The sequence below is a fragment of the Triplophysa rosa genome, linkage group LG5 (genome assembly GCF_024868665.1).
Source record: "Triplophysa rosa linkage group LG5, Trosa_1v2, whole genome shotgun sequence".
Classification (NCBI taxonomy): Eukaryota; Metazoa; Chordata; class Actinopteri; order Cypriniformes; family Nemacheilidae; genus Triplophysa; species Triplophysa rosa.
The window spans coordinates 20,820,132-20,844,817 of record NC_079894.1 but is presented as its reverse complement, the minus strand read 5'-3'; the positions used below and the strand labels follow the sequence as shown (position 1 = coordinate 20,844,817).

At 39.7% G+C, this 24,686-nt stretch overlaps 1 protein-coding gene across 1 annotated transcript; it reads right to left on the bottom strand.

Moving 5' to 3' along the window:
* Positions 1-23,521, bottom strand: LOC130554613 (neuropilin-1a-like). Its single transcript, XM_057334386.1, has 18 exons — positions 22,838-23,521; positions 21,759-21,936; positions 14,064-14,245; positions 13,743-13,970; positions 13,399-13,566; positions 12,270-12,433; positions 9,035-9,190; positions 8,615-8,759; positions 7,913-8,244; positions 7,570-7,714; positions 7,251-7,412; positions 5,622-5,666; positions 4,743-4,889; positions 4,230-4,576; positions 4,061-4,148; positions 3,776-3,811; positions 3,218-3,247; positions 1-1,911 (listed from the first exon to the last, which is right to left on the bottom strand). Exons 1-18 carry the CDS (start codon positions 22,896-22,898, stop codon positions 1,643-1,645), a joined length of 2,883 nt encoding a protein of 960 aa, XP_057190369.1. The 5' UTR covers positions 22,899-23,521; the 3' UTR covers positions 1-1,642.
* Between the last annotated feature and the right edge of the window lie 1,165 nt (positions 23,522-24,686).

Here is a 24,686-nt window from a genome sequence, read left to right as displayed (position 1 = left end):
TATAGAAACTTTATTAACTTCACTCTTTGGAATTTCTTTGTCACTTAAGATTCTCAAATCTGATTGGTCAGATTAGATAGAACGCTGCTGATGCAGACGTTTTTGTGACGCTGATGGGACGTTTGTTTCGAGTCTTCACGTCTTCTTTTTTCCTAAGATCACAGAACTGTGAATACAGAACAGCCACGAGACAGACTGAACCCCATAACATCAAAAACCAAACAGGCAAAATTTTTGTGAAAGTTTGTGATGGAAAGTCAAAAGGGCATTATTTTAGCCCACTGGGACAGAAAAACACCAGCAACTGTTACATTTAAGAAAAATAACATTTAGTTTTAAATAGCATTAAAAAGTGAGCGATTACACAGACAGCTGAATCTCTCTTACAATTTTAAGTCATTAACGTTTTTATTACTATCTAAATTCTTCATTAAATATATTTCTCAGTGCAAAATTACATCAATCGGTTCATTTAGATGGGAGAAGGCTACATCTCCTCTCAGTTGTCGAAGCGAATTTAGAATTTTCCTTTGTGTGAAATGGACCCAGATGCCATTTTCACTGTCATCTCAACTTTTCCCGATACTGCCAATGTTTTAAGCACAAATCAGTTTGTCTTTCTGATCTTATTTCCAGAAGGAGCTGGTCCCACATCGCTTCTCTTTTTCTTCACTTGATGATGCTTCCAGTTTGACGTTAGTTCCATTCCCACACATTCCCAAAGTGAACGTCTCCTCAGCTGTCTCAAGATCAGGAGGTGTCCACTGGCTCCTGGCAGTCTAGAGACACTGTGTTTTTACAGATGATCCACAGGGATTACTAGTCATTTGGTAGCAAATGTTACAGAAGCAGAACAAAGATTACAAATCGGATGAGATCCAGAACAAAGAGTGTTGAAAAGTTTCAATTAGAAAGATTTGACAATTTCACCAAATTGGCAAAGATTGTTAAATCCTCTCTTTATGCCTGTGTAAATCAATATTTGTAACGAATTGTTGAAAAGTCAATTTATAGTCGATGTATGAAGTCAGACGCTGAATTCACACATCTGTCCAACCCACAAGTTTTTTAGAACAGTATGTCTATTGTTTTGTTACGTAAAACGTAATGTGTTCATGTGAAATGTCTCACATGGTGGAACATTTTACACATTTAAACACACGGACTTCTGTCTATGTGAGAAGTCTGTTTCTGGTGAGAGAGCAGTTTGTGCTCAAGAGCAAATGACTGTCTGCCCATATGTAAAAAGGCAACAAAAACACATTTAAAGGCACCATTGGAATGAAGTGTGAGCTGAACAAACATAAACGTATGCTTTTAAACACTCAAGAGCACAATAACACTGAAAATCCATTTGTGTACGCTGTGCCTCGCGAAAAAGGGGTCTCGTATAAGAAAAACCCGACTGTGTGAGAAGATACATATTTTTGTCTTGGTCTCATCACCAGCAACAAATGTACAAACAAACAAACAAACAAACAAACAAACAAACAAACAATTAGACAATCATCTGGCTGTACAATCTATACATAGCGCCCTCTAGAGGCCGGTCCCGCACATCCTGAGAATAAAATGCCTCAGTCTGCAATGACGTTCTTAAAACGTTCCTCTGAAATGATTCTGCAATTTCTCCTGGCATCTCTCACGCCTCTGTGTAGGACTTCTGTGCACTGAGTTTTTCCTTCTGTAGTTTGACTCCGTCCACCAGCTCAAAGTTGTAGTTCTCGAGAGCGGAGAGGTTCCGGTCGGAGGTGTGGGCACACGCACAGTAGAACAGTACCCCGCACACGGCGCCAAGCAAAACCCCCACTGCGCTCATCGCGATGATGGTGATCAGGATGGGATCCAAAGTCTTCAGCATGGAACCACGTTCAAAACTCCAGAGGGTGTTCTCGGGTTCTGGACAGTGCACTAGAAAGAGAAAAACGAAAAACGAAAATTGATTTCTTAACTGACTTTAGTTACCATATATAGGCCCGGTTTCACAGACAAGGCTTAGCTTAATCCAGGACTATGCCTAGATAAATTAGGATATTTAAATTGCTTAGATAAAAACATTACTGGTGTGCATCTTGAGTCAAAACAATGGCATTGACATATTTAAAGATATGTCAGGGCCATTTATTTTCAGTTAAGACAGCTCAAACATTCATTTTAGTCTGGGACTAGTTTTAAGCCTTGTCTGTGAAACCGGGCAATAGTGATCCACTACTATAACAAGAAACTATTTAATATGTGTAATTTAATCCCTACTCTAGTCTATTTAAAGTCGCAGTTACTTTTTTATTGTCCCATTGATTTCGTGTTATAGTCTGGTATTGTTAATGTATACGCTTTGACAATATGTCAAATAAGACAAAGTCAGCTTTGTTTTAACTTTATATGACAGGGAGAGAAGAACTGTTGCATAATTAAAAAAGCTATATTATTTTACATTCTGTTTTATGTCGTTTCATGTTAACAAACATATGCTTTTAAACACTCAAACAAACAAGAGTCCAGCTGTGTACAGATAAAAATACCCAACTGTGTGAGAAGCCGCAGAAAAAAATTAAAGAGACCATTTCAAAATTCTAATGTACTATTTACAGGTATGTGTTCAGCTAAACTGATCCTTTTTGTTTCATTCTGTGAACTACTAACAATATTTCTCCCAAATATCAAATAAAAATATTGTTTCTATTTGCGTTTATTAGCGGAAAATGAAAACGGGAGAAACAGGCGAAAATAACAGAAAAGATGCTGTGTCTTTTTTCAGACCTCAAATGCTGCAAAGAAAACAATGTTCATAGTCACTTTTAAGCAATACAACAGTCATATTTCTACATGTATTTAGGAAAAGTTTGAAAATGACTTTTATGTGATAACCTGGATTTTTATCACAGTTTTCATGTGTCGTGTCATGCTGTCGGTCTTTCACTGAGGTTTGATTTTGTTGAAATTCAACAGACACTGGACTGGACTGGAATGGCCACAATACATCTAAAAATGCTGATTAAGTGAAAATTTGGAATGGTTTCTTATTTTTCCCCACAGATGTATATCTTTTGTTATATTGTATCTTGTATTGTATTTTGTACAGTCGGCCAGTAAGTTTTGCAAAATAAACAGACTGTATCATAACACTATACAAAGTGGAACAGCAAACATAAAGTAATACATTATGACAGATGAAATCATGAAAAGTAATTATTAACGTTTTTTTTTTAAGTCTTACCAATCTCATACTCATCATCTTTCGCTGGGTCTGAAACACAAACACAAACACACAATCAAGAGTCAACTCATCTGTGTAGACACGTCAAATTGCAATTTGCACTGTTGGAGCGTCACACAATTACACTGTAGTGCTGATTTCTGGTAGTAAAATAAATGAAAAAGTTTTAATTAAATTTCATAATTTGTGTATAATCCTGGTATAATATAGTTAGGGATGTATAGTTCATCACTATTTCGGTGTTCCGATAGCTCAGAAAACACCAATGAATTGGGTTCGAATCCTGATACGAATTGAAAATGTATAATGAATAGCTTAAATGCACTGTAAGTCACTTTGCATAAAAACGTCTGCCAAATGTGTAAATCTGAATGTTGTATTGGCTGAATGTACATTATTTATGCAATCAAAATGTAGTATTCCAGAGCGCCGTGTAATAAACTAACATATCTGACGGCCGAGTGCTGAAACACGTGTCGTACATTATGACATTGGCAATTAGTGGGTTGTATATTACAACATTACTCTAACACTTTCCTAATGAAACACGAGGCTTACCGATTTCATCTTCATTAGCTTCTTTATACTCTGGGTCTGAAACACACACACACACACACACACACACACACACACACAAATCAAAAATCAAATAAAGTGGCTGGTCACTGTTGCAGTCAAATGAAAATGATGATTCAAAATCTAAATGATGGGAATTATGTGTGATGTGGGAAATATTGGACAGGCACATTGATTTTCTGCTAATACAAGGAGGACGTGTAACAACGAGGATGTCCGAACCGAGGGGAAGGGGCCAGTAACAAAAGGGGTGGGGTGTTAACATACCCTTGCACTCTTCTGGATCCAATTCATCCAGTATCTTTACATCATCCAGTGAGATATACCCAGATTCTGCACGAGCCTCAAAAATCACCTGTGAACACACACAAACACAGAGTGTTAATATCACAGTCATGTTCATGCATTTTTAGAGTAAAGTGTTGGGCATCCGTACCTGATAAGGTGTGCCAGCCCTGGGGATCAAAACTCTTCCTTCCCTCCATCTGCTTTTCATATTTCTGTTTATAGAGCGGACCAGATGTTCTGTCTCTTCTTTCTTCCCTTCTTCATCGTCTCGCTCTGTCTTCTGTTTGATGTTCAGAGTTCCTGTGTGTTTCTCGGTAAAGTGGTACCAGAACGACATGCACAGGTCGGAATCTGGTGCCGTGACCGGGGGACTGGCCAGTCTTGCCATCCATCCTTTTGTCGCCAACTCTTCTTCTGTATCCATTTCGGTATTTCTCTCCGTCTCTCTGTGTGGGCTTGTGTTGAGAGCTGCATAAATGAAGTTATGAGGCATTCCTGAAAGAAACAAGAGGAAGAGTCAGATATAGCTGGATAAAAACGTAAGCAAACACAAACGGTAAAAATTTTTCTCAAAGGCGTGACATCTATGTGTGAGATATGTTTGGTACTTTAAAAAACGATTATGATTTGGCCATGAAAGTGAAGGATGAAGCCAACCAACCTGTGTGGTCCACATTAGGCAGTTTGCGGTCGAAATGCTTGCTGTTGTTCCTAATGTGCCATTCAGCTCCTTCACCATCGTCTTGACTCCACCCACAGAAGGAGGGGTTCTCAGTCCAGCCAAAATCACAGGCAAACCAGATGTATGCTAAACAAGCAAAAAACACAATGAGCTCTATGCTCTGGATTCTACTTTATTTGAGTTTGTGGTTGAACCCTCTCAGTGATGTTAGAGCTGGTGGCAGCTTTGTGGATAAAGCATTGGGGAGGTAACCAAAAGGTTGAAAGTTCAAACCTCAAAGAGAGTGATATTTGACCTAGACACTTGCTGTTTCCCATTACCATCATGCACTGAACAGGGCATTTAACCTCAAGTTACTCGGGAAGGCTCTTCTGTATTGTGAAAGTAAGTTGATTTGGCAAGTCGGGTAAAAGGCAAACAGTCCGTTTCCTCATCCTCCAAATAGTACATGTTGCAACAATGTTTTTGAAGATGAAAACAAGATTCAGTATTTGTATAAAGTTCACAAGGGGCTGTACTGTAATTCTGATGAACAACACTGGGTGGCAGTAGAGATTCTTTCATGCGCTTGCTGAACATAAAGAAAAAAGTCTATTTTGCACTGCTGATATATTGTTCGTTTAAACTGTTAATGATTTATTTCTAAAATTATTTTTTAATAGTGATCACGTTTTTAAATATGATTTACTTTATTATTGTGGAGTCTGTACAAAACTAGTACTAAGGATAATGATTTAGTAACATTTACATTTTTTAGTGTATAAAAGATGTTGAGGGTGTACAGAGAATAAACACCTCTTCATTTGAAAGAAAACATCATGTGTCTCTGACTGTATGTAAGTGTAAATAATTTCTCACCGGGCACTGGCTCAATCTCCAAAAATGGCTCAGCCAATATAGTTTCTGTTAAAAAAGACAGATAAATGTATCAGGTCAAAAGTCAACGTTAAAAGGTTACTGTGCATTCCTTACGAAACCAAAATATATAGGAATATAATGGAAAGTATAATATATTAAAGGTCCAGTGTATGAAATTTAGCGGCATCTAGTGGTGAGGTTGTAAATTGCAACCAACAGCTCACTCCACTCCTCCCTTTTTCGAAGCACTACGTTGAGACAGGGCCTAAGATGTCGTCATGTTTCGATTCTTTGCCGAAGGAGATAACATATTTATGAAACGCGCTCTGTAGAGCAGTTTGTCCGTTTAGGGCTGCTGTAGAAACAACATGGAGAATTCCATGCAAGGGGACCCGCGGTGTATGTAGATAGAAATAGCTCATTCTAAGATAATAAAACAGCTTTATTATGTAAGGTCTATATACACCTCTGAAGACATAGTAATGTATTTTATATTGCATTTCTGTCAATAGATCCTCCAAAAAAATTACACCCAGCACCTTTAAATAATATATTTACATATATTGGAACCAAGTGCTTCAAAATTTCAATACATGAAAAGTGGCTAATTCTCATGTATTATTCAATATATTGAAATATAATAATGTGTTACATATACTGTATATGTATATATAATATATTTTCAATGTGTAAGGGATGTTACACACTCACAATACACATTGTTATTTATATGTTCTGTATGTTTGCTTGTGTTTCCTCGTGAGGTTTTGCCTGTTGTGCTGTAGTTGCATCTGTAAACGTGTGTTTGTGTAATCTGATACGTCATATACCTGTTTGTGTAACCTTTAGGTCATAGCATGTTGCTCTTTCACTGTCCATGTGTAACCTTACTGGGTCATAAATGGTGTCTGATTCACTGTGTGGGTGTTTGTGTTTTGTTGTGTTTGTAACCTTTTGGGTCATATTCTGTCTCTGTTTTGCTGTATAGATGTTTGGGAATGTGTGTTCTAGTTTGCCAAATGTCCCATACAAGGATAGTTCAATCTTAAATCACCTACATTGTGGGGAGCAGCCAGCGGTCCCCATGACGGAAACTGATACTAAAATGATGCTTATTTGAAAAATACAAGTTTCTGTGAATATACAAAACACCCCAGGACAGCACAAAACTATAGACATGTATGGCAAGTCCCAACAAACATACCGAAACGAACATAAGTGTTTGCATGCTAGTGTGTGAGTGTGTACATCCTGGAGACCACCCAACGGCCCTCTGGTGAAAATTGTTTAATAAAGACGTTACATAATAACCTTATTAAAATCTAAAAACATCAGAAGGTTTCTGCAAGGGATACATTTAAGTGTAGCATTGCGGCATGTTCTGAAAACATCAGTGGTGCTTGCTGTGGCAAAACTCCACACCATAATGTCTCACCAAGTGGTTGCTAGGAAGATGCAAGGGTCCTCTGGGTATTTTTTGTATGCAGTGTAGTGTGTTACTAAGCACTAGTAGTGTTTTCTGTGAGGGCTTTGGAAGAGCCACCAATTAGATTAATCTATAAACAATAAAAAAACAGTATGAATGTTCTTGTGATGATACAAAAACAAGTTTGTGTGTAAACATCCAACCTGCTGGATCGTAGTCTGTGTCACTATGGCAGTTGCCGTCATCATCACAATTGTCCATTGTTGTTGGAATGATGGGAGCTGTTTGAATATTCGATGACACACTCGTGGCTGTCGCTGCGGTAGCTTCCATGGTGGTTGTGATGGGGAGAGGTGTTGTGGGCTCTGGGGAGATAGACATGACAAAGAAGGAATAAGAGATCAAGGGAGTTTAGAGGTTAAATTAAATGAAGCTTTCCTAGTTTCTGCATTATTAAAAAAGAGCAGCCTGAGCATTAACTTTCTATGAGCTCTATGATTGGTTGGTTTGGTTGTCACACACCTTGCAGGTCGCACCCCAAAACCTCCAGCCTTAACCCCATTCCTTCAGGTGTGCCACGTTCAGGATAGATACGCAGGAAATGCATCATCACGGGATCAAAAGTACGTACTTCTGGGGTGTCATGGTTGAGATTACCCGTAAACACCTACGAACAGTAAAAATGGGCAAAGGAGGGATTTTTAATAAATCACGTTTAGATATGCAATACAGAATGCTATAGTATATTGCAATTCTTTTTAATAAGTATAAATTATAAAGCGTCACTGCTGAAAAAAGAACTTTGCTGTGAGAATATTATAGCCTTTGTTCCCTAGTCACTCTCCCAAATCTCTCTTTCTCTCACCTTCACTTTGTTGCTGTTCTCCTCCGGTATGTAGGTCCAGTCGGTTCCATTAGTGCTGTACATAACTCTGAAGCGTTTAATGAAAATATTCAAGTCTCTGTATTTCCCTCCTTGCAGGATGAGGCCCGTTACCATCCGCAGAGCTCCCAGATCCAGCTCCAGTGACTGGTTCTTCCCGAGAACCTGCGGGTGAGCAACCACCCACCCCGTACGCCCGGTCAGCAGTCTGGCCTGCTCCGGAAGCCAACCCCTTTCTGCAGACGGCCACACTGAGATCTGAGAGTCAGAAATCTGACCGGAAACCATTCCCAACATACTGGAGCATGGGGCATCTGAGAGAGAGAGAGAAAGAAAGAGAGAGAGAGAGAGAGAGAGAGAGAGAGAGAGAGCGACAGAGAATGAGCAATCGTGATTAAAGAAGCACCAATATTCTGACCTAAAAAGAGAAAGACATGCAGCCTCTTTCCTTTATTAAAATAAACACAGGTCAGGCCTATTCATGTCAGTATTAGGTGTCAGTGAATAATTCACTATGTGAGCATGGGGGTGCATCTTGTATGATCCCACAGGTCATCCTACACACACACACACGCACACACACACACACGCACGCACGCACGCACGCACGCACGCACGCACACACACACACACACACACACGCACACACACAGAGCTTCTTGTGATGCGTGTGTGATGGGATACCTGATATTTTACAGCCATACACCTCGAAACGCATGCAGATTCCCTGTTCCCAGGTCAAAGGTCGAATCCGTAAATAACGGGCGAGGGTGGGTTTGGGCAGCAGGGCAAGCGCCTCATCGGTGGGATTTTGATTTCCATGGAACACCTGAGTGAAAAACAGCACATAGCCTATATCACAAATGTATCACACTTTCCTCCCCCATATCCTGACTAAATGTGTTTTTCTTCTCTGCACATTTCAAAATAGACACAACACAGCAATAAACGGCAACAGATTCATATGAACTGATATATTCATATATACAAAAATAAAAAAAATTCAATACAAATAGAATATAATGCCAGGAAAATATAACCAGTAAAATTCATAACAATGATAGCAAAATATACAAATATATATAAAAAAAATAAAAGGCTCACCATTTGTTTGGTTTTGTCTTTGATTGCGATCCAGTCCTCTGAGTTTGAGCTCACACTGATCTTGTACGTTTTGACGTAATAAGCTTTTTTAGTTTCCTTTGATATGGCACCTTGTGTTCCTATGGCTGTCACATACCGCAGGAACCCCAAATCCACCTGAAAGACAGACAGAAGAGCTATTATTGAGAATAATGACTACCGAAATATCACATCGGGAATGACCGTTGTTCATTGGTTTGGATCAGGGTTTAATACAAATCCTACAAACGGATATGAGTCATATACACTTAAAAACCAAACGCTGTCTGTACAAACCCAAAGTCTGATTCAGTTACACTAAAATGAATCATAAAAACACAAACGGCAGATTGTCTGGTCACGGATCCAGAAAGGTTGACACATCATGACAAATGGTGTTGCAGGTTGGAACAACGCTTGCATTAAATCTAGACTGTACTTTACTCCCAAACTGAGTCTCAAGTGTTTGCGTGACTCTCGGGATGAATTAAACTCGACTGACGCAACAGAAGCGTGCATAAATAGCCCATTGAGAGAGTTTGGCGCAAAGCAAGCGTTCCTGGCACGAGAGTTCACATCTCCCTTCCACTGGTTTCCACCCAAGAATCACGGAGCAGATTGCACAGAAAAATGCCATCTCTCTCTCCTCCTCGCTGAACAGGAAAGTATTGTCGGGGCTAATAGCGTTTCAATATTGTGCCGTATTAGAAGCAGTTGAGCTGCCAACTAGAGCCGGCCACCGTTAACAGGCCCAACAAGTGTTAATGACATTTAACAATGGCAGGCCGGAGCAGAGCCTCGTAAATGCTAGTATCGCACTGGCCTAAAAACAAACCTCGACACTTTTTTGTAAAAAACAGGAAATTGGTAGGTGTGCGAGATAGAGACAGAAAGCAGGATAAGGAAAGAGGAAGACGGCACTCAGCCGACCCCCATGTTGCTTCGCTCTTCAAACAGCGTTCCCAGACTGGGGCCAAAGACAGAACAGAATGAGTCAAAGCTGCCCCAGGATAAGGATCACTTGTTCGGCGACAGGAATGTGAAGGTTTTGGACAGAACAGACAGACGGTTTGACAAAGGAAAGGGAGGCCCTGACCGAGGCTGTGACATCATTTGCCAGCTTCAATGTGTCATTTTTAACCGTGACAGTTTCGCCTCAGGTCACACGTCAGATGTGCAACAGACCATCAGCAATACACCAGTTTTATCACGGTGAGAGATGCGGTTAAAGGGATAGATCTACAAAAAAATGTACATTCTGTCATCGTACAGTCACCTCCATGTCACTCAAAACACATTTTCTTTCCTGTAGATTTCAAAATGAATACAATTTTAGGTAGCTTTTCCTCAGAACAAATGTACCAGAAAACATAAAACGTGACAATCAAATATTTTACATGCGCAACACACTGTATTCGAAGTCTTTTAAAACCACCGAAAAACATGTTTTGTGCTTTAAAGAAATCATACATGTATTTGAACAAGCATGACTAGGTTATGACAGAATTTTCAGTTTTGAGTGAACGGGAAATGCTGGTAAATTTCCACCACAGCTGATGAAGCCGACTGGATGAGGCGCAAAACATCTTCAGTACATGGAAAACAGATCCAGTTGTGCAAGATAAATTCCTTCAGACATACTCCGATTCCTAAAATCCTGAGAATGATCAATCAAACGTCTACTTAAATTTCATAGGAACTGATGTCTAGTTTAAAAAAGTATGTTCCAATATGTTTCAATAATTCCATACCCACTGGCCAAAATTACGTTTAAAGGCTATTTCACTGCTTGTAATCTGAACTGAAAACTCTTGTTCATACACAAAAGAATGAACTCTCTTTCTCCGAGTGTGTGTGTGTGTGAGAATGAAATGTGTTTTCCAGATGTGTTTCAGAAATGCAGACGTGGTGTCAGCGTCAGCCCCATGTACGGTTGCTACATAAATGTCCTCATTCAGAGAGGAAACCCTTCCTGGATTCACTGCTGTGAGAATGACAACATGTCGATCACATCCATTCTAGAAACAAAGACCCGCTTCCTCTTTAGGCTATATATGTGTCCAGAGAACTAAAGTGGTATTACAGATTACTAAAAACTTGCTTTGATTAAATAATCTGTAGACATTTCTGTTAAAGCTGTTCATTCAACAGTTAGAGCTTCCACAGTGATGTCACATCTGAAGGAGAAAGGAAATTCTCTCTCTCTGTTAAGAAGTAGGATTCCTCACTAAAAAGGCTCACAAATCATATACCGTATGCAGTTTTCTTTCAATTGAATTGTGAATAATGCATACTGATTTTCGTTGACTATATAGTATGGAAGTAGTGTGTGTGTGTGTGTGTGTGTGTGTGTGTGTGCGTGCTGTGCGTGTGTGCGTGTGTGTGTGCGTTCATGTTTGTATATCCCGGTGGGGACCTAAACCTGAATACACACCAACACATGGGGACTCGTGTCACCGTGGGGACCAAAATTGAGGTCCTCATGGGCAAAAAAGCTAATAAATTGTACAGAACAATATTTTCTACAAATCTAAAAATTGTGTTCTATGATCTTTAGGTTTAGGGATAGGGTTAGGGATAGGGGATAGAATATACAGTTTGTACAGTATAAAAACATTACGCCTATGGACTGTCCCCACGGGGATAGTCAACCAAAGCCGTGCGTGTGTGTGCGTGTGTGTGTGTGTGTGTGTGTGCATGCTTTCTCATTACAGCACTCTGAAATTAATGGACCTTAAATGCCAAACACAAGTACACACTTGCATTCACTGTCAAGCATAAGTTTACCTTTTTCTATACTTTCTAAATATTAAGTACACAATAAAGCACATTAAAACATACATTCATTTTCATTTGGAATCTATGCCCATGCATGTATGTCAGCGCATCTTTCCATGTTAAATTACAGCATGTGTGTGTTTCTGTTTGTTTGTTTGTTTGTTTCTGTGTGTGTGTGTGTGTGTGAGAGAGAGAGAGAGGTTCTGTCTACACCATGATGACCAAATGCTCCCACATGGATAGTAAACCTGAAATCACCTTTGCGGGGAGCAGCCAATGATCCTCGTGAGATCAATAAACGTCTTAATAAACATACAACGTAATGATTTAATTAAAATCTTACTAGCGGCTAGTGTTATGGGATAGAAAATATAATTAGCTCAGAATACACAATAGAACGGAATGCAAAGTCCGCATTAGGATAGGAAAACATGTGTACCTGTATCCACTCTCTAGCCGAGTCCTCCGATGGCGTCCAGCCGTTGTCAGGGTAATTCAGTCTGGAGCGCAGTGGAGACCAGCTGGGATTATACTGGGATGTCGCCGTGATTCTGTCATCTGTGATCTCACCACTTTCCATTCCTAAAGGGGACATACATTCACCTACACAAAAACACACACACAGATCATTCTTTTAGGAAAAACAGCAGACACACGTCATCATACATTCAGAATTATGTAAATGGGTAGTTCAGACTTCAAATTCTTTCAAATTAGGTTTAGGTTTTGTGGGTCACATCTGCTCCGTCTTCTTAACAGAAACTTAAGACTTTCATGTTTGGCCACGGATGACCCATAAAGTGACCCAATGCCCCATGTGACAGCGGAATAAAGATGAATTATAAGCTAACAACCTCACAGCACTTTATTACACAGCTGAACACACACACAGTTCTGTGAAGTCAAGCTCAACTTGGTCTCAAAGGATCTTGAGTTTTCCTTCAGTGCCATCACACGCATTATTGCCACATTATTGCTAACAGTCTCGGTTAGCGTCTCTCTGAAAACCTGATAGATGAGTTTAATAAAGCCACGGACAAACAGAGCCGAGATGGCAGAACTATCCACAACACATTAGACTCATTGTCATCTTTCCTGTTGGATTTATTAAATGCTTTGCTACCAAAATGAAACCGTCTCTTGATATTTTGCAATGAAAGAATTTGATGTTCTACGTACAAATGCTGCCTTCCCAGTTCACCCAGACTATTTATAAAAACAAGATTGCGGATCAAAACTCGTGTGATGTCCCAATCATCAACACATTAACATGGCCACCCACATTTACACATCAATGACCGTCTCACATTGGAACCGACAGCCAATGTGCAAGTCTTGTTATTTCAAATGTGAAGCCGAATATAAAAGAAGTCATTTACAAATAAAAGTCTTTAAGGTACAATGGCATCTTAAGAGAGAGATTGCCGATGTAATGTTACAGACGTGAAACTAATTTGCGAACGATCTGGGTGTTAGAAACCCGACCAACATTATAAATAGACTTTAGGAAAAATGTAAAATATATGACAATTAGACTGAGCATTGGAACGAGTTAGTGTGAAACTTACCGTGGTACTGCTGGGATGGCTCAGCGCTGGTTCGGATGCTGTAATTGGCTGAAAAGCCTTCCTTGGAGATAGCGTTATCTGTATGGATGCTAAGAGAGAGAACTCCAGTGTAAGAGATAATAAAGCCTGGTTTCCTAGAGCCACAGTACCGACCGATATGAGGTCCCACTGAGTGAGAGAGAAAGGGAAAAAATGCTAAATGTATTAAAAATATTACACATTCATACACATTGATCAAAATTCTCTAAACATGCTGAGAAATCCTAGACATAGAACATAATAAACAATAATACACTTAAGCATTACTAAACTATTCCTTTTAAATGATCTGTATCTGTCTTTACCTGTTGGGTATCCATCCCAAATCTCTAGATAGTCAAATCTGCAGACAGCCCCGACAGGTGCAGTCGTGTCCGGTTCCATATCGAAGCTCTGGAAGTCCAAGACGATTTCCGCCATCTTGGGTGCGAAGATGATGAAGGTGCACTCAAGGTTGTTTGGGTAATTATTAGGGTAACCAGGGGTTTGGATTACTCCATGTGATGCCGTGAAGTTTCTGGAACATTCAGTACCTGCTCAAAAAGTAGAATAACAGTATGAGGGGATGTAATGGTGTTAAGCTTCATTGAATGACCACAACATTTTAAACGTGTTTTGCCCTGCACCTGTGCGGTGTATCTCGTAGCGGATGCTGAATCCAGCGCCTGCACTTTCATAGTCAGAGGTGAATTTGATGAGCAGAGCGTTTCCACTAGAGATGATTGGAGATGGTGCGATTTTGCCGCAGAACCTCCCGAGAGAGAAACCGTACTCATCCAGACCATCAAACACCTGTACAAAATCATACCTAAAGACACACACACATTGTTGTTGAAGTCAGGTTTGCTTATGTGTTTGGTTAAAATACTGCTGCCAGAATTGAGTTTATGTTAAAAATCAAACTAAAGTATTTCAATCGTTAGATTAAAGACACTTCCTTTAGCTTACGGACACTTCATCTTATAGACACTTATTATTTTTACAGTTATTTTAATGCTAATGTACTGTACATCAATATTGTATTGCAGTATTCGTCATGTATTTTCGTAATTTCCCGTTTTATGCTAAACTGTATTGTCTGTAAAGCTAATTTCTATACAGCTTTTTGTTTGTGCTAAAATGTTATTCCTTTAAAGCTATTTACAACCATGCAAAAGCACTATAGAAATACAATCGAATAAAAAAAGGATTATCTCCACAGCCTTTACAGAAATGTTTATGTAAACTGTAAAACCCCAATTCATTGCCTTACAATAACTTGTGTATGACTCATTTGAAATTCACTTACACCATCAGATCCCACAAAACCCGAAACGTGAGGCATTTCCTGCTGACCTGACACTGGTTTTACACACAGGACCCCCTCTGAGTATGTTCGCGCTCTTGTGCTCGGCTGTAACCAAAGACACTGACGGTCAATGTGACCTCTGACCTCTCACCACGACGTGACCCTCGCGGGCGCAGAAGCGTGCTTCCTGCCTTTCGGATAGATCGCTCCTGTACGCTAGACTTAAATGACACCCTGATGATCCATATTTTAATTATTGGATTACAAACAATGAACATGTACACCTGGTAACAGGGACATGGACGACATGGCGTTACAAGTGTAATGCTCTACCAGTTAGTTACAGAACCCTTTCTGAATAATCAAACAAAATGTTGATTCATTTAATCTTTTACAGTAAAATTATTAACTTAAATATACAGTTTTACTGAGGTCTTGGCTGGATAACACAAGTGCTTTCAGTGCATGTTTTTGATGGAGAGAGTTAAAGAAAGTTGAGGGCTGCTAGTGTTTTATCTGATGACAGAGAGATGCTGATAGCAGATCTACCCAATTTATACAGAAGTGAAAAGATTTGAAAAAGAAGTGAAAATGTTTGTGGATCAAAAATATTCTTCTAGTGAGACACACGCAGAAAACAAGGATGTGAAAGGTGCTGACATCATGATCTACTTACTGAGGGTTTAAACAATCAAACAATGAACCTTTAAGGATCCTACCGATCCAGACACAATATATACAGTAGTATATTAGTGTACACTATGGTTGTCACAATATACTAGTATTGTCAATAACCGTGATCTTAAAAATCATGATTATCGATATTGTGGTAATTCTACACATATCATAATATCATAAACTATTCAGCACCCATTCAGAATGACAATGGTTACAAATTCTTTCACTTACTACACTTACTGTATGTATTGAGTGACTAATTGACCAAATAACAGACAAAACACAGAATCCAAATTAAAGTATTTAACTGATGGCATCATTTATCTATTCTCAAAAACATTTAGATAGATACCGCGAAATCCCAAATGCTTTTGACCATGATAACCGCATAGTTTAGTTTAGATACCGTGACAGCCCTAGCGGACACGCAAGAGAGAACAAGTGTGGTTTAAATAAAGAAAAGACAGATAGACATAGTGAATAATAAAGACATAACAAAGACATACACATACATTTGGCAGACGCCTTTTATGGAAGCATATTGGTAGCAATTACCAAATTGAAATGCAATTTGCAAAATGGCAACGCAGTATGTAAAATGACAATGCATTCATGTCTTTAAATATACATTTAAAATGACATATGTGCACCATTAGGTGCAAAATGAAAATGAAATTTCAATAACACAATTGACATTTGTCCGTTCCTACACTACTTTTAATATGTATTTTGAATGCATATTTTAACGCTCTTTAAAAATGAAAATGCATTCCCCGGATTGAGTATATGTGTTTAAGATAGCCAAGCAAAACTGTTGCAAAATGATCATTCAAATGTTATTTTCCCTAAATGCATTAACATTCACGGGTTGAACATTTTGGATTGCATTTTCATGACACAGCGCGCCGAGTGTTGCAAAATTCAATGTGGACTTGAAAATGCATTTCGAGCTGGCCACGCCCCCTCCCCGATACAGCGTCATTGTGTGAAGGCGGAGCCAGGTGAACGTGCGTTGAGGCTGCAGACAGAGCTGATAAAAGCATTAAATCGCGTGCCCACGAATTAGAGCACAAAGACAGAAATGGCTTAAGTGTTTCTTAAGATTATTAGGTGTCTGTAGACGATAGAACTAGTAGCTACATTGTTAGAACCTTATTAGGTGGTGAGCTCGCTATGCTGAATGTCTCATGTAGACTTTCTCATACGCGTGCAGACGCGTTTTCATCATTAACACATTCAGTATTTTGAGTGTTGTTTAGTGACAATATCTTCACACAATCATTCAGACATCCGGATGCTGCAGTTTGGGCTGTGACAGATCCACAGCCTTTATCCAAAAGCGACTTACTGTGCATAATTGAGCCATAACCATGGCTTTTCTAGCACCGTGCTCTACCAGTTGAGCTACAGAAAATGAAAAGAAGAAATAAACATTCAGAAGTGTTCTGGGTAGTTGCTTTCTGGCACTAGTCTCCATGATTTCCTGCTGCCTACAGTTCCATGAAAAGTCTATGACAAGTCTGGCCATGCATCATACGGTAAGCAAAAAAGTGTCAGCAACCCCTTCTCATCAGCATGATTTGATTAATCTGTAGCTGTAGCACAAACTTTCAAATCGAGGGTTTGTTAAAACCCTTGTGTTAGTAAGCACAACTAATCACATGTGTGATAAAAAGTGTTTTTGGGAGGGCTGTTAAGAAGGCAGAGAGAGGGAGCCATTAATGATTAATATGTGCGGCATTTCTAAAGCATTCCCACACAACACAGCCATTAATGATGAACATTACTTCTGCTCCGCAAATGTGTGTGTAGCAGAGCGGCTTGAGATGAATCAATCCTCATAAATGTTGCAGGGAATTACTTGCGATTTCTCTCCTGGAACACACATCATAAAACCAAACTATAAACTGCATATCTCGTTCTATTCGTGTTAAATGATGGATGTAGATTCTGTGTGTGAAACTGTGTGTGTGTAGAAGTCCCCACGAAGATACTAAAGCAAACGTGTGCATGTGCAACACAGTCTCACGGAAAAACGTTACTATTTTATGATGTGGCTAATTCGCATGAATTCGTACGATCTTATTCAGACATTTTAGTACGATTTGCTTTCGCGCCTGTGACGTTGGGTTTAGGGGTTAGGGGTGGGGCTTCAGGGTTGCTTTTTTGTAGTAATGTTCACCATGTACAAATTCATACGAATTAGCCACCTCGTAAAATAGTTACGAATTACGTGAGATCAGGTTGGTATCTGTGTGTGTGGGAAGGGTAAACCCTACGGTATGGGGACAAAATGTCCCCACAAAGATGGCAATATCCAAAACCCTTGTCCTTGTGGGGACATTTTTTTGTCCCCATGAGGAAACAAGTTTATAAATCATACAGAATTAACTTTTGTGAAAATCTAAAAGAGAAGGAAGTTTTTTGTGATTGTTAGGTTTAGGGGTTGGGTTAGGGTATGATATACAGTTTGTACAGTATAAAAACCATTGCGTCTATGGAATGTCCCCATAAAACAGGGAAACCCAAGATGTGTGTGTGTGTGGGAAGGGTAAACCCTACGGTATGGGGACAAAATGTCCCCACAAAGATGGCAATATCCAAAACCCTTGTCCTTGTGGGGACATTTTTTTGTCCCCATGAGGAAACAAGCTTATAAATCATACAGAATTAACTTTTGTGAAAATCTAAAAGAGCAGACAGTTGTGTGTGATTGTTAGGGTTAGGGGGTGGGTTAGGGGTAGGGAATATGATATACAGTTTGTACAGTATAAAACCATTGCGTCTATGGAATGTCCCCATAAAACATGGAAACCCAACATGTGTGTGTGTGTGTGTGCGTGCGTGCGTGCGTGCGTGTGTGTGTGCGTGCGTGCGTGCATGTGTGTGTGTGTATGAAAATGTTTAATTGGCCAACTTTATTAAAACGTGCCTGCAAATAAAAAGAAAACTATAAAATTACGAATAATAACATATAATCTGGAGATTTACAATACAATAAACATGGTAGAATAATGAGAACAAAAATCAACTGGTTTGTATGAGTGTTAGGGTGAGGTAGTAATAAATATCATTATCTTACCATGAAAACCATTGCGTCTATGACTGGTCCGTACAAATATAGCTTCTCATATCTGGATGTGTGAGATGCCACAGGAACATGTGTGTCTGATTTCAAACTAATTACATTACTGTCTGGGGCCAGAGGCAATTGCCGCCCAGACCCTTCTCTCTGACAACCCCTTAGATAAGACAAGAATGTGCTTCACACACACACACACACACACGCACACACACGCACACACACACACACACACACACACACACACACACTGAGAAACTATAAGATGAGGTGTGTACTAATGCAACAAAAATAAAATAATCACATTCCCAACACTTGAAAACCAAGCAACACTCCACGTTCCTCACCCCGATATCAAAATATCTGATCTCTCAATCTAATCTCTAAATCTAAGTGTGTTCGTTTTTAAACTGAAGTAGCCTAATTACATTTTCTTTATCAATTAACAATTGTTTCACAGGTTTTGTATGAAACTTTATCAGTGAGGGAAAATAGCGTGCCACTGTCCTGCAGGTTATGTCGGAATTAGCCTAATTACAATTTATTGTATCCTGAGCTGTTCTCTGAGCATATCCTTGGACTCAGAAATTAACTGTTTCTATGGCAACGCTCATAATGCCAAAATTGGTGTGTGTGCAGCTTTGCTGTTAATGACAGCCAAATACTTAATCACCGCACACTTAATTTACCTATATGAGCTCTTGCTAAATATTTAATAAGACTGTGGTTATTAAAGCAATATCACAAAAGAAAAAAGGAGTTGTGGTCGTGTGCACATGTCCTATTGCTTTGGTATATAACTCAAACATTTCATAAACCAAACAATTCCCAATGGATAAAATCAAGTCCAGTTTCACGTGTCTCCATCTAATACCCAGTTGCACGAGGAAATTACATCAGATTATGGAAATTAAATGAATTGTGAATAACATTGATTTAAAGGTATAGTCCACCCAAAATTGAAAATTCTGTCACGAATTACTCATCCTCAAGTTGTTCCAAACCTGTATAAATGTATTTGTTTGGTTGTACACAAAGAAAGATATTTAGAAAAGTGGTCCTGGGGCACCATTAACTACCATAGTAGAAACCATTGTATTTTTTTGTTCTGCTAAACACAAAAGATGAGATTTTGGGAGAAGAATTTAGCAAAACAAACAGTTCTGGAGCACCTTTGACTATACCATTTTGACTACCCCAGAAATCTCAGTTGCTAACATTCTTCTAAACATCTTTCTTTGTGTTCAACAGAACAAAGAAATGTATACAGGTTATGACAGAATTTTCATTTTTGGGTGGAGCATCCCTTTAAATTGCTGAAGTTTGCACCAGTTTGCACACTGCACAAGTTTGATTGACAAGTGAATGGTTTTCACTCAAGAAAATTCAGAATCACAGTCATTCTGATGATATGAAACCAGCATAAGTTTCAACATCTCATGTTCCTCACAGGATAGATGTAAAACCGGGCTAATCTTGATGGACATCTAAGAGTAACACCACTTTGAACGTTTGCTCTGTTACATAATAACCTTAAATGAAAAGCCTGTTAGATCCGATGTGTTGTGCCCCGCAGCGCAGCACAAGAACGAAGGGTATGTTTTCAGTGATCTCATGGGTTTTTCTGCAGAGCTGGTCTGATAATGTTCACCATGATCTCTGCAGTTTTGCCAGAGCTACAAACTGAATCCAGTCCAAAAACAACACAAAAGCATCTGGTCCAGGTTAAAGTGAAATTCTGATGAACCTTTCCATTCCCAGACCGGCACTCATGGAAGCATGTCCAAAACTCACCCGACATTCCACAGCACACATTAATATCTAGACTTTTATATTGGCAGCTGCCTATAGTATTTGTAAGTGAACATCTGAGCCCAGTGCATGTTAATGAATATACAGACATATTCTAGAATACTGCACACTGTATATCCGTAATGACTTCATTACCATATTGCTTTCATGTTGCATGTTTAACACAACAAATGGCATCCATACTTTAAAAATAGTAACTGTAGTATGCTAATATGCCATCCAAGCATAACCTCATTCTTCCTCATTATCTCTCTTTCTCTCTCTCTCTCTCTCTCTCTCTCTCTCTCTCTCTCTCTCTCACACACACACACACACACACACACACGCACACACACGCACACACACACATACATATGATAAATGTCTGGTTTATTATCTCCGTGGGGGACAGTCCATAGGGTAATGAGTTTTATATTGGACAAACTGTATATTTTATCCCCTACTCCTAAACCTAAAGATCATAGAAAACTTTGTGCATTTTTAGATTTTCAAAAAATATCGTTCTGTACGATTTATAAGCTTTTTTGCCCATGGGGACCTCAATTTACCCCAAAGAGTCCCCATGAGTTGGTGTGCATTCAGGTTTAGGTCCCCACCAGGATATAAAGGCCACACACACACACACACACACACACACACGCACACACACACACACACACACACACTCACACAAACAAAACAAGATGTGCTAAAGAAAGTGTGGAGAGAAAGGGATGGTCATGGTCTGTTTACTAGCCTCACATCCCCCCATCAGGAGCCCACAGCAGGACACTCAGCAGAAGGGACTTTTCATTGGTCCCTTGCCACCGTAATCCAACCCAATAGTAATGCAAGCCTGTGTGACTGACAGCTGCAGATTTACGTCCCATTTACAAGCTGTTAAAAATTACAAAGAGAGTCATCAAATCTATTTTGTTTATGAGATTTAGTCCGCACAAGGCTCGTTGTGTGTGTGTGCGGTGATGCTGTTAACCTAACCCCTGAAATAAACCGCAAGACAATAACAAGCTCTGCCTCCATCCTCAATATCATTTACGTAATGTCATTGCCTGTCAGCCTCCTCATTACAAAAACAATCATCTTAATTACTGAAGTGATGCCGAGCCCTCATCAGTCTGATGAAAATAAAACAGAGTTATCAGATCACATGTGTCTTTTACATTTTTTCTGTGAGATTCCTGTCATTCTAAGAGATCTCCTCTAGGGAAAATATTCCCCCTTTCCTTTGGGAAAAAAAACATCTGTTTGAGGGATAAATGTTCTTTTTATGTTGTCCATAAATACTGTAGATATAGTTCAATCTCTAAATTCAGCTTCTGAAATATGAAACATTTCATTTTCAACCAACAGGTGGCACACACCTCTGGATATAAATGCGCAGAAACCAGGTTGTATTGTTTTGTTTTTAGAATTCGTGATGTGTCTCAGTGTTCTCTAACATTGAAATACTGTTAGACTCACTTGCAGTCCCTGCTCTCCAGGTCGAAATGTGGATTGAAGTTGATGAGGATCTTCTGCTGTGGCTCGGGCGCTTCGATCAGCCAGGTGCATTGCTGGTTCACCGGGTAACCGGTCGGGTAACCGGGAGAGGTCACATAACCGGCGCTAGTGATCGTGATTTTCCCACCGCAGGGGGTTTCTAAAATACACAGAGGAGAGGGGGGCATCATTTAAACGTTTAAAACATCGAGGCAACATACGAGGCATTTTAATGACCTGCATCGTATTCCGCAAATAAAGTAAACTGCGTCAATAATGTCCAACACAGTGCGCTCTAATCTTACAGTTCGATCAGATTAGATGGTCGATAACGGGCCCGATGATCGATCAATGTCTAAGATTACAAAACAGCGCCTGGGAAAATAAGTTTAACTTTAAGGTTAAATCAGGTAAATTGGACGACTTTTTGATAAGAAGTCTGCTGTCAAAAGTTGCCCAATGTATATATGAGTGCAGTTGTGGGGGATAGATATGGCACTGTGTCTGAATGTTTGAGTCTGATAACACACACCCAACTCTCCCTTTCACACACACATAGACACAAAACACACACACACACTGAGACCGAGACTGCATGCATCTCTCTGAGGAATGCTGCCAACATGTAAACGGACTAATGCACTTGTCCAAAAATAAATAAATTAAACACGTAAAAAGCAATACTTAAAATCGAAAATGTGTTGTCGGGTAACATAAAATGCGTTTCAGGTGGCAACTGTCTTTTCCAAGTCACAAATATTATTTGTATGACTGAATCATCCTGAAATTTTTATTACTGTGGTTGTTATTTTTTCTCGTCAGACATTTACTTTTAAGTAAAAACGAAACATTTTCGTTCATTACAGTGTCAAAACTGATAGTCTGATGTAAACTTATTTACAGCAAAATTGTGTCGTTTAGGATTACTGATTTCTCTCCATCTGTTGGTTCTTTCTTTCTCCCCATCTGAAACGGTAGTTTTACATGTGACCAACAAACCCGAGAGCACCCTTTGGTACTCGCTACCGAACCGACAAAACACACCTCAATAACAAACTCACCCGTTAGAGCGCGAGCCACGGACAACCCTGTTAGAGTCACAAACAGCAAACACCAATACATCCTCAAACAGTCTTCGGTCTTTTTAGTTATATCCTCTGGATTTTGTCAGCTGTATTATGTTTGAATCCACACGGTAGTTTGTATGAGGCTGGTCAGAGCACGTCAGTCGGAGCGCATCCTGTCACTTATAGCGAACCGGTGTTTTCTCGTCCATACCGTAAAGAACGAAACTCTTTATCCTCAGTGTAGAGAATTGGACATCTGAAATAGCCAGCACTGTATAGTTGTTATAATGTCATAATCCAAAGTTTAGAAGGACTTGACAGGTCTTCACTGGCTGCTCTCTTTGGCAGCTGGGCAGTGGGCGCTTCTGCGGGCGCGCAGTCGGGTCACTCCCTCAAATGACTGATTTCCGTCCTCTGTCACGCGTGGACAGTCAATGGTGGGTTTAGTAGGTTCTCATTGGTGTGAAGGTTTCTGAAAGCAGTTGGTTTCAAAACTCCGGGTGCGCACACGCCGCTCTGGTTGCGCGTTCCTCTCTTTCCTCCTCCTTGAGAGAGAATGAGCAGTACTGGAAACAAGCAAACCCTCTAACCCCTCCAGGCAGAGACGCGCTGTCTCTCTGCCAACCAGACACGGAGACTGTGGGCCAAACCAAAGAGACTTCGCGCTACTTTGCGTGGGAGCGCAATGGTGAAACAAGATGTTGCTCAAAGTACCCAATTAGCCAACAGAAGAATACGAAGACTTAGGCTACTAACGTTCAAACACACTGGCATTTTATTGTCATACACAACATATGTGAATCATTTGCATCTGTAATGGGTTTCGTACGCTTTTGGATCTCTCATCGCGCACGAAGTCGCTCGTCTTTGCGCATTGCAATAAGGATTAGAAGCGCACCAACTCTATGAATCTGTTTCTCTGGCTCGTGACACAGTGACATAAAAATGTGTAGCACGTAGTCACTTGCAGGCTCAGAGGCGCAACAGAGCAGCCAGCGCTGCAATCTGATCATCCACTGGGAGAAAGAGAGAGAGAGAAAGGCAAAACATATTTTTCTGCGCAGCCTGCTCAACGAGGTACCATAGTGTGGAAGTGGCAATTAAAGTGAAACACATTTAAAGCACCATACTTGTAGTCAACAGCTGGTGTGCTATATAGTCCAGATCTTGTACAACAATTTGACAAAAAATCTTCTGCTTTGTTGACCAAATCTTACTCTTGGTTGTGCATGTATATAATCAAGATCTTTTAAAAATGGCAAGAAGTAATTCAAAGATTGACATGCGGGGAAGAAAGTGATGTCTGAATATCCATTCGCTCATTATCTGGTAGCAGGCGTTGATTGTTTTAAGCCAAGGCGATAATTAATCAAATAACTCTCCTAAGATAACTGAGCAGTTAGTAAAATCATTTGCAAGGTTTAGACAGGTCTCTGAACTCAGGATAAAAAGATGCTTTTAACCAGAACTCTATACCCATACAAAAAGCACAGTAGCACCTCAAAAGTACAGTGATGACAATGCATTAACTTTAATACATCGTATATTATTCAATATAGAGCTAAGGTATCATGATACAGATCAAATAAATAATGGTACTGCCGTGGTGCGCATGTCACTAAAGATAAAGATGTTACATTTTGGTCCTTTTTCTAGTGTATCAGATTAGGATTACGAACAATTGGCAAAAACTGGGCGCGTGAGAAAGATCCTTTGGTATTTTAAAGCAATTGCTTTCATTTTAGACATAAACTGTGCGTCTGCCATAATGATTAATGACGTTTGATAACATGGAGCTGGTCAGATAACACCACAACCCCTCACTGATACAGACATGCTCCTG

Excerpts from the sequence above, each read along its gene's own strand:
- LOC130554613 (XM_057334386.1), bottom strand. The coding sequence starts at position 22,898 with ATGTATTGGTGTTTGCTGTTTGTGACTCTAACAGGGTTGTCCGTGGCT. Across the intron at positions 21,937-22,837 it reads CGTGGCTCGCGCTCTAACGG|AAACCCCCTGCGGTGGGAAA; the intron begins GTGAGTTTGTTA and ends TGTGTATTTTAG. Across the intron at positions 13,971-14,063 it reads CTACGAGATACACCGCACAG|GTACTGAATGTTCCAGAAAC; the intron begins GTGCAGGGCAAA and ends CTTTTTGAGCAG.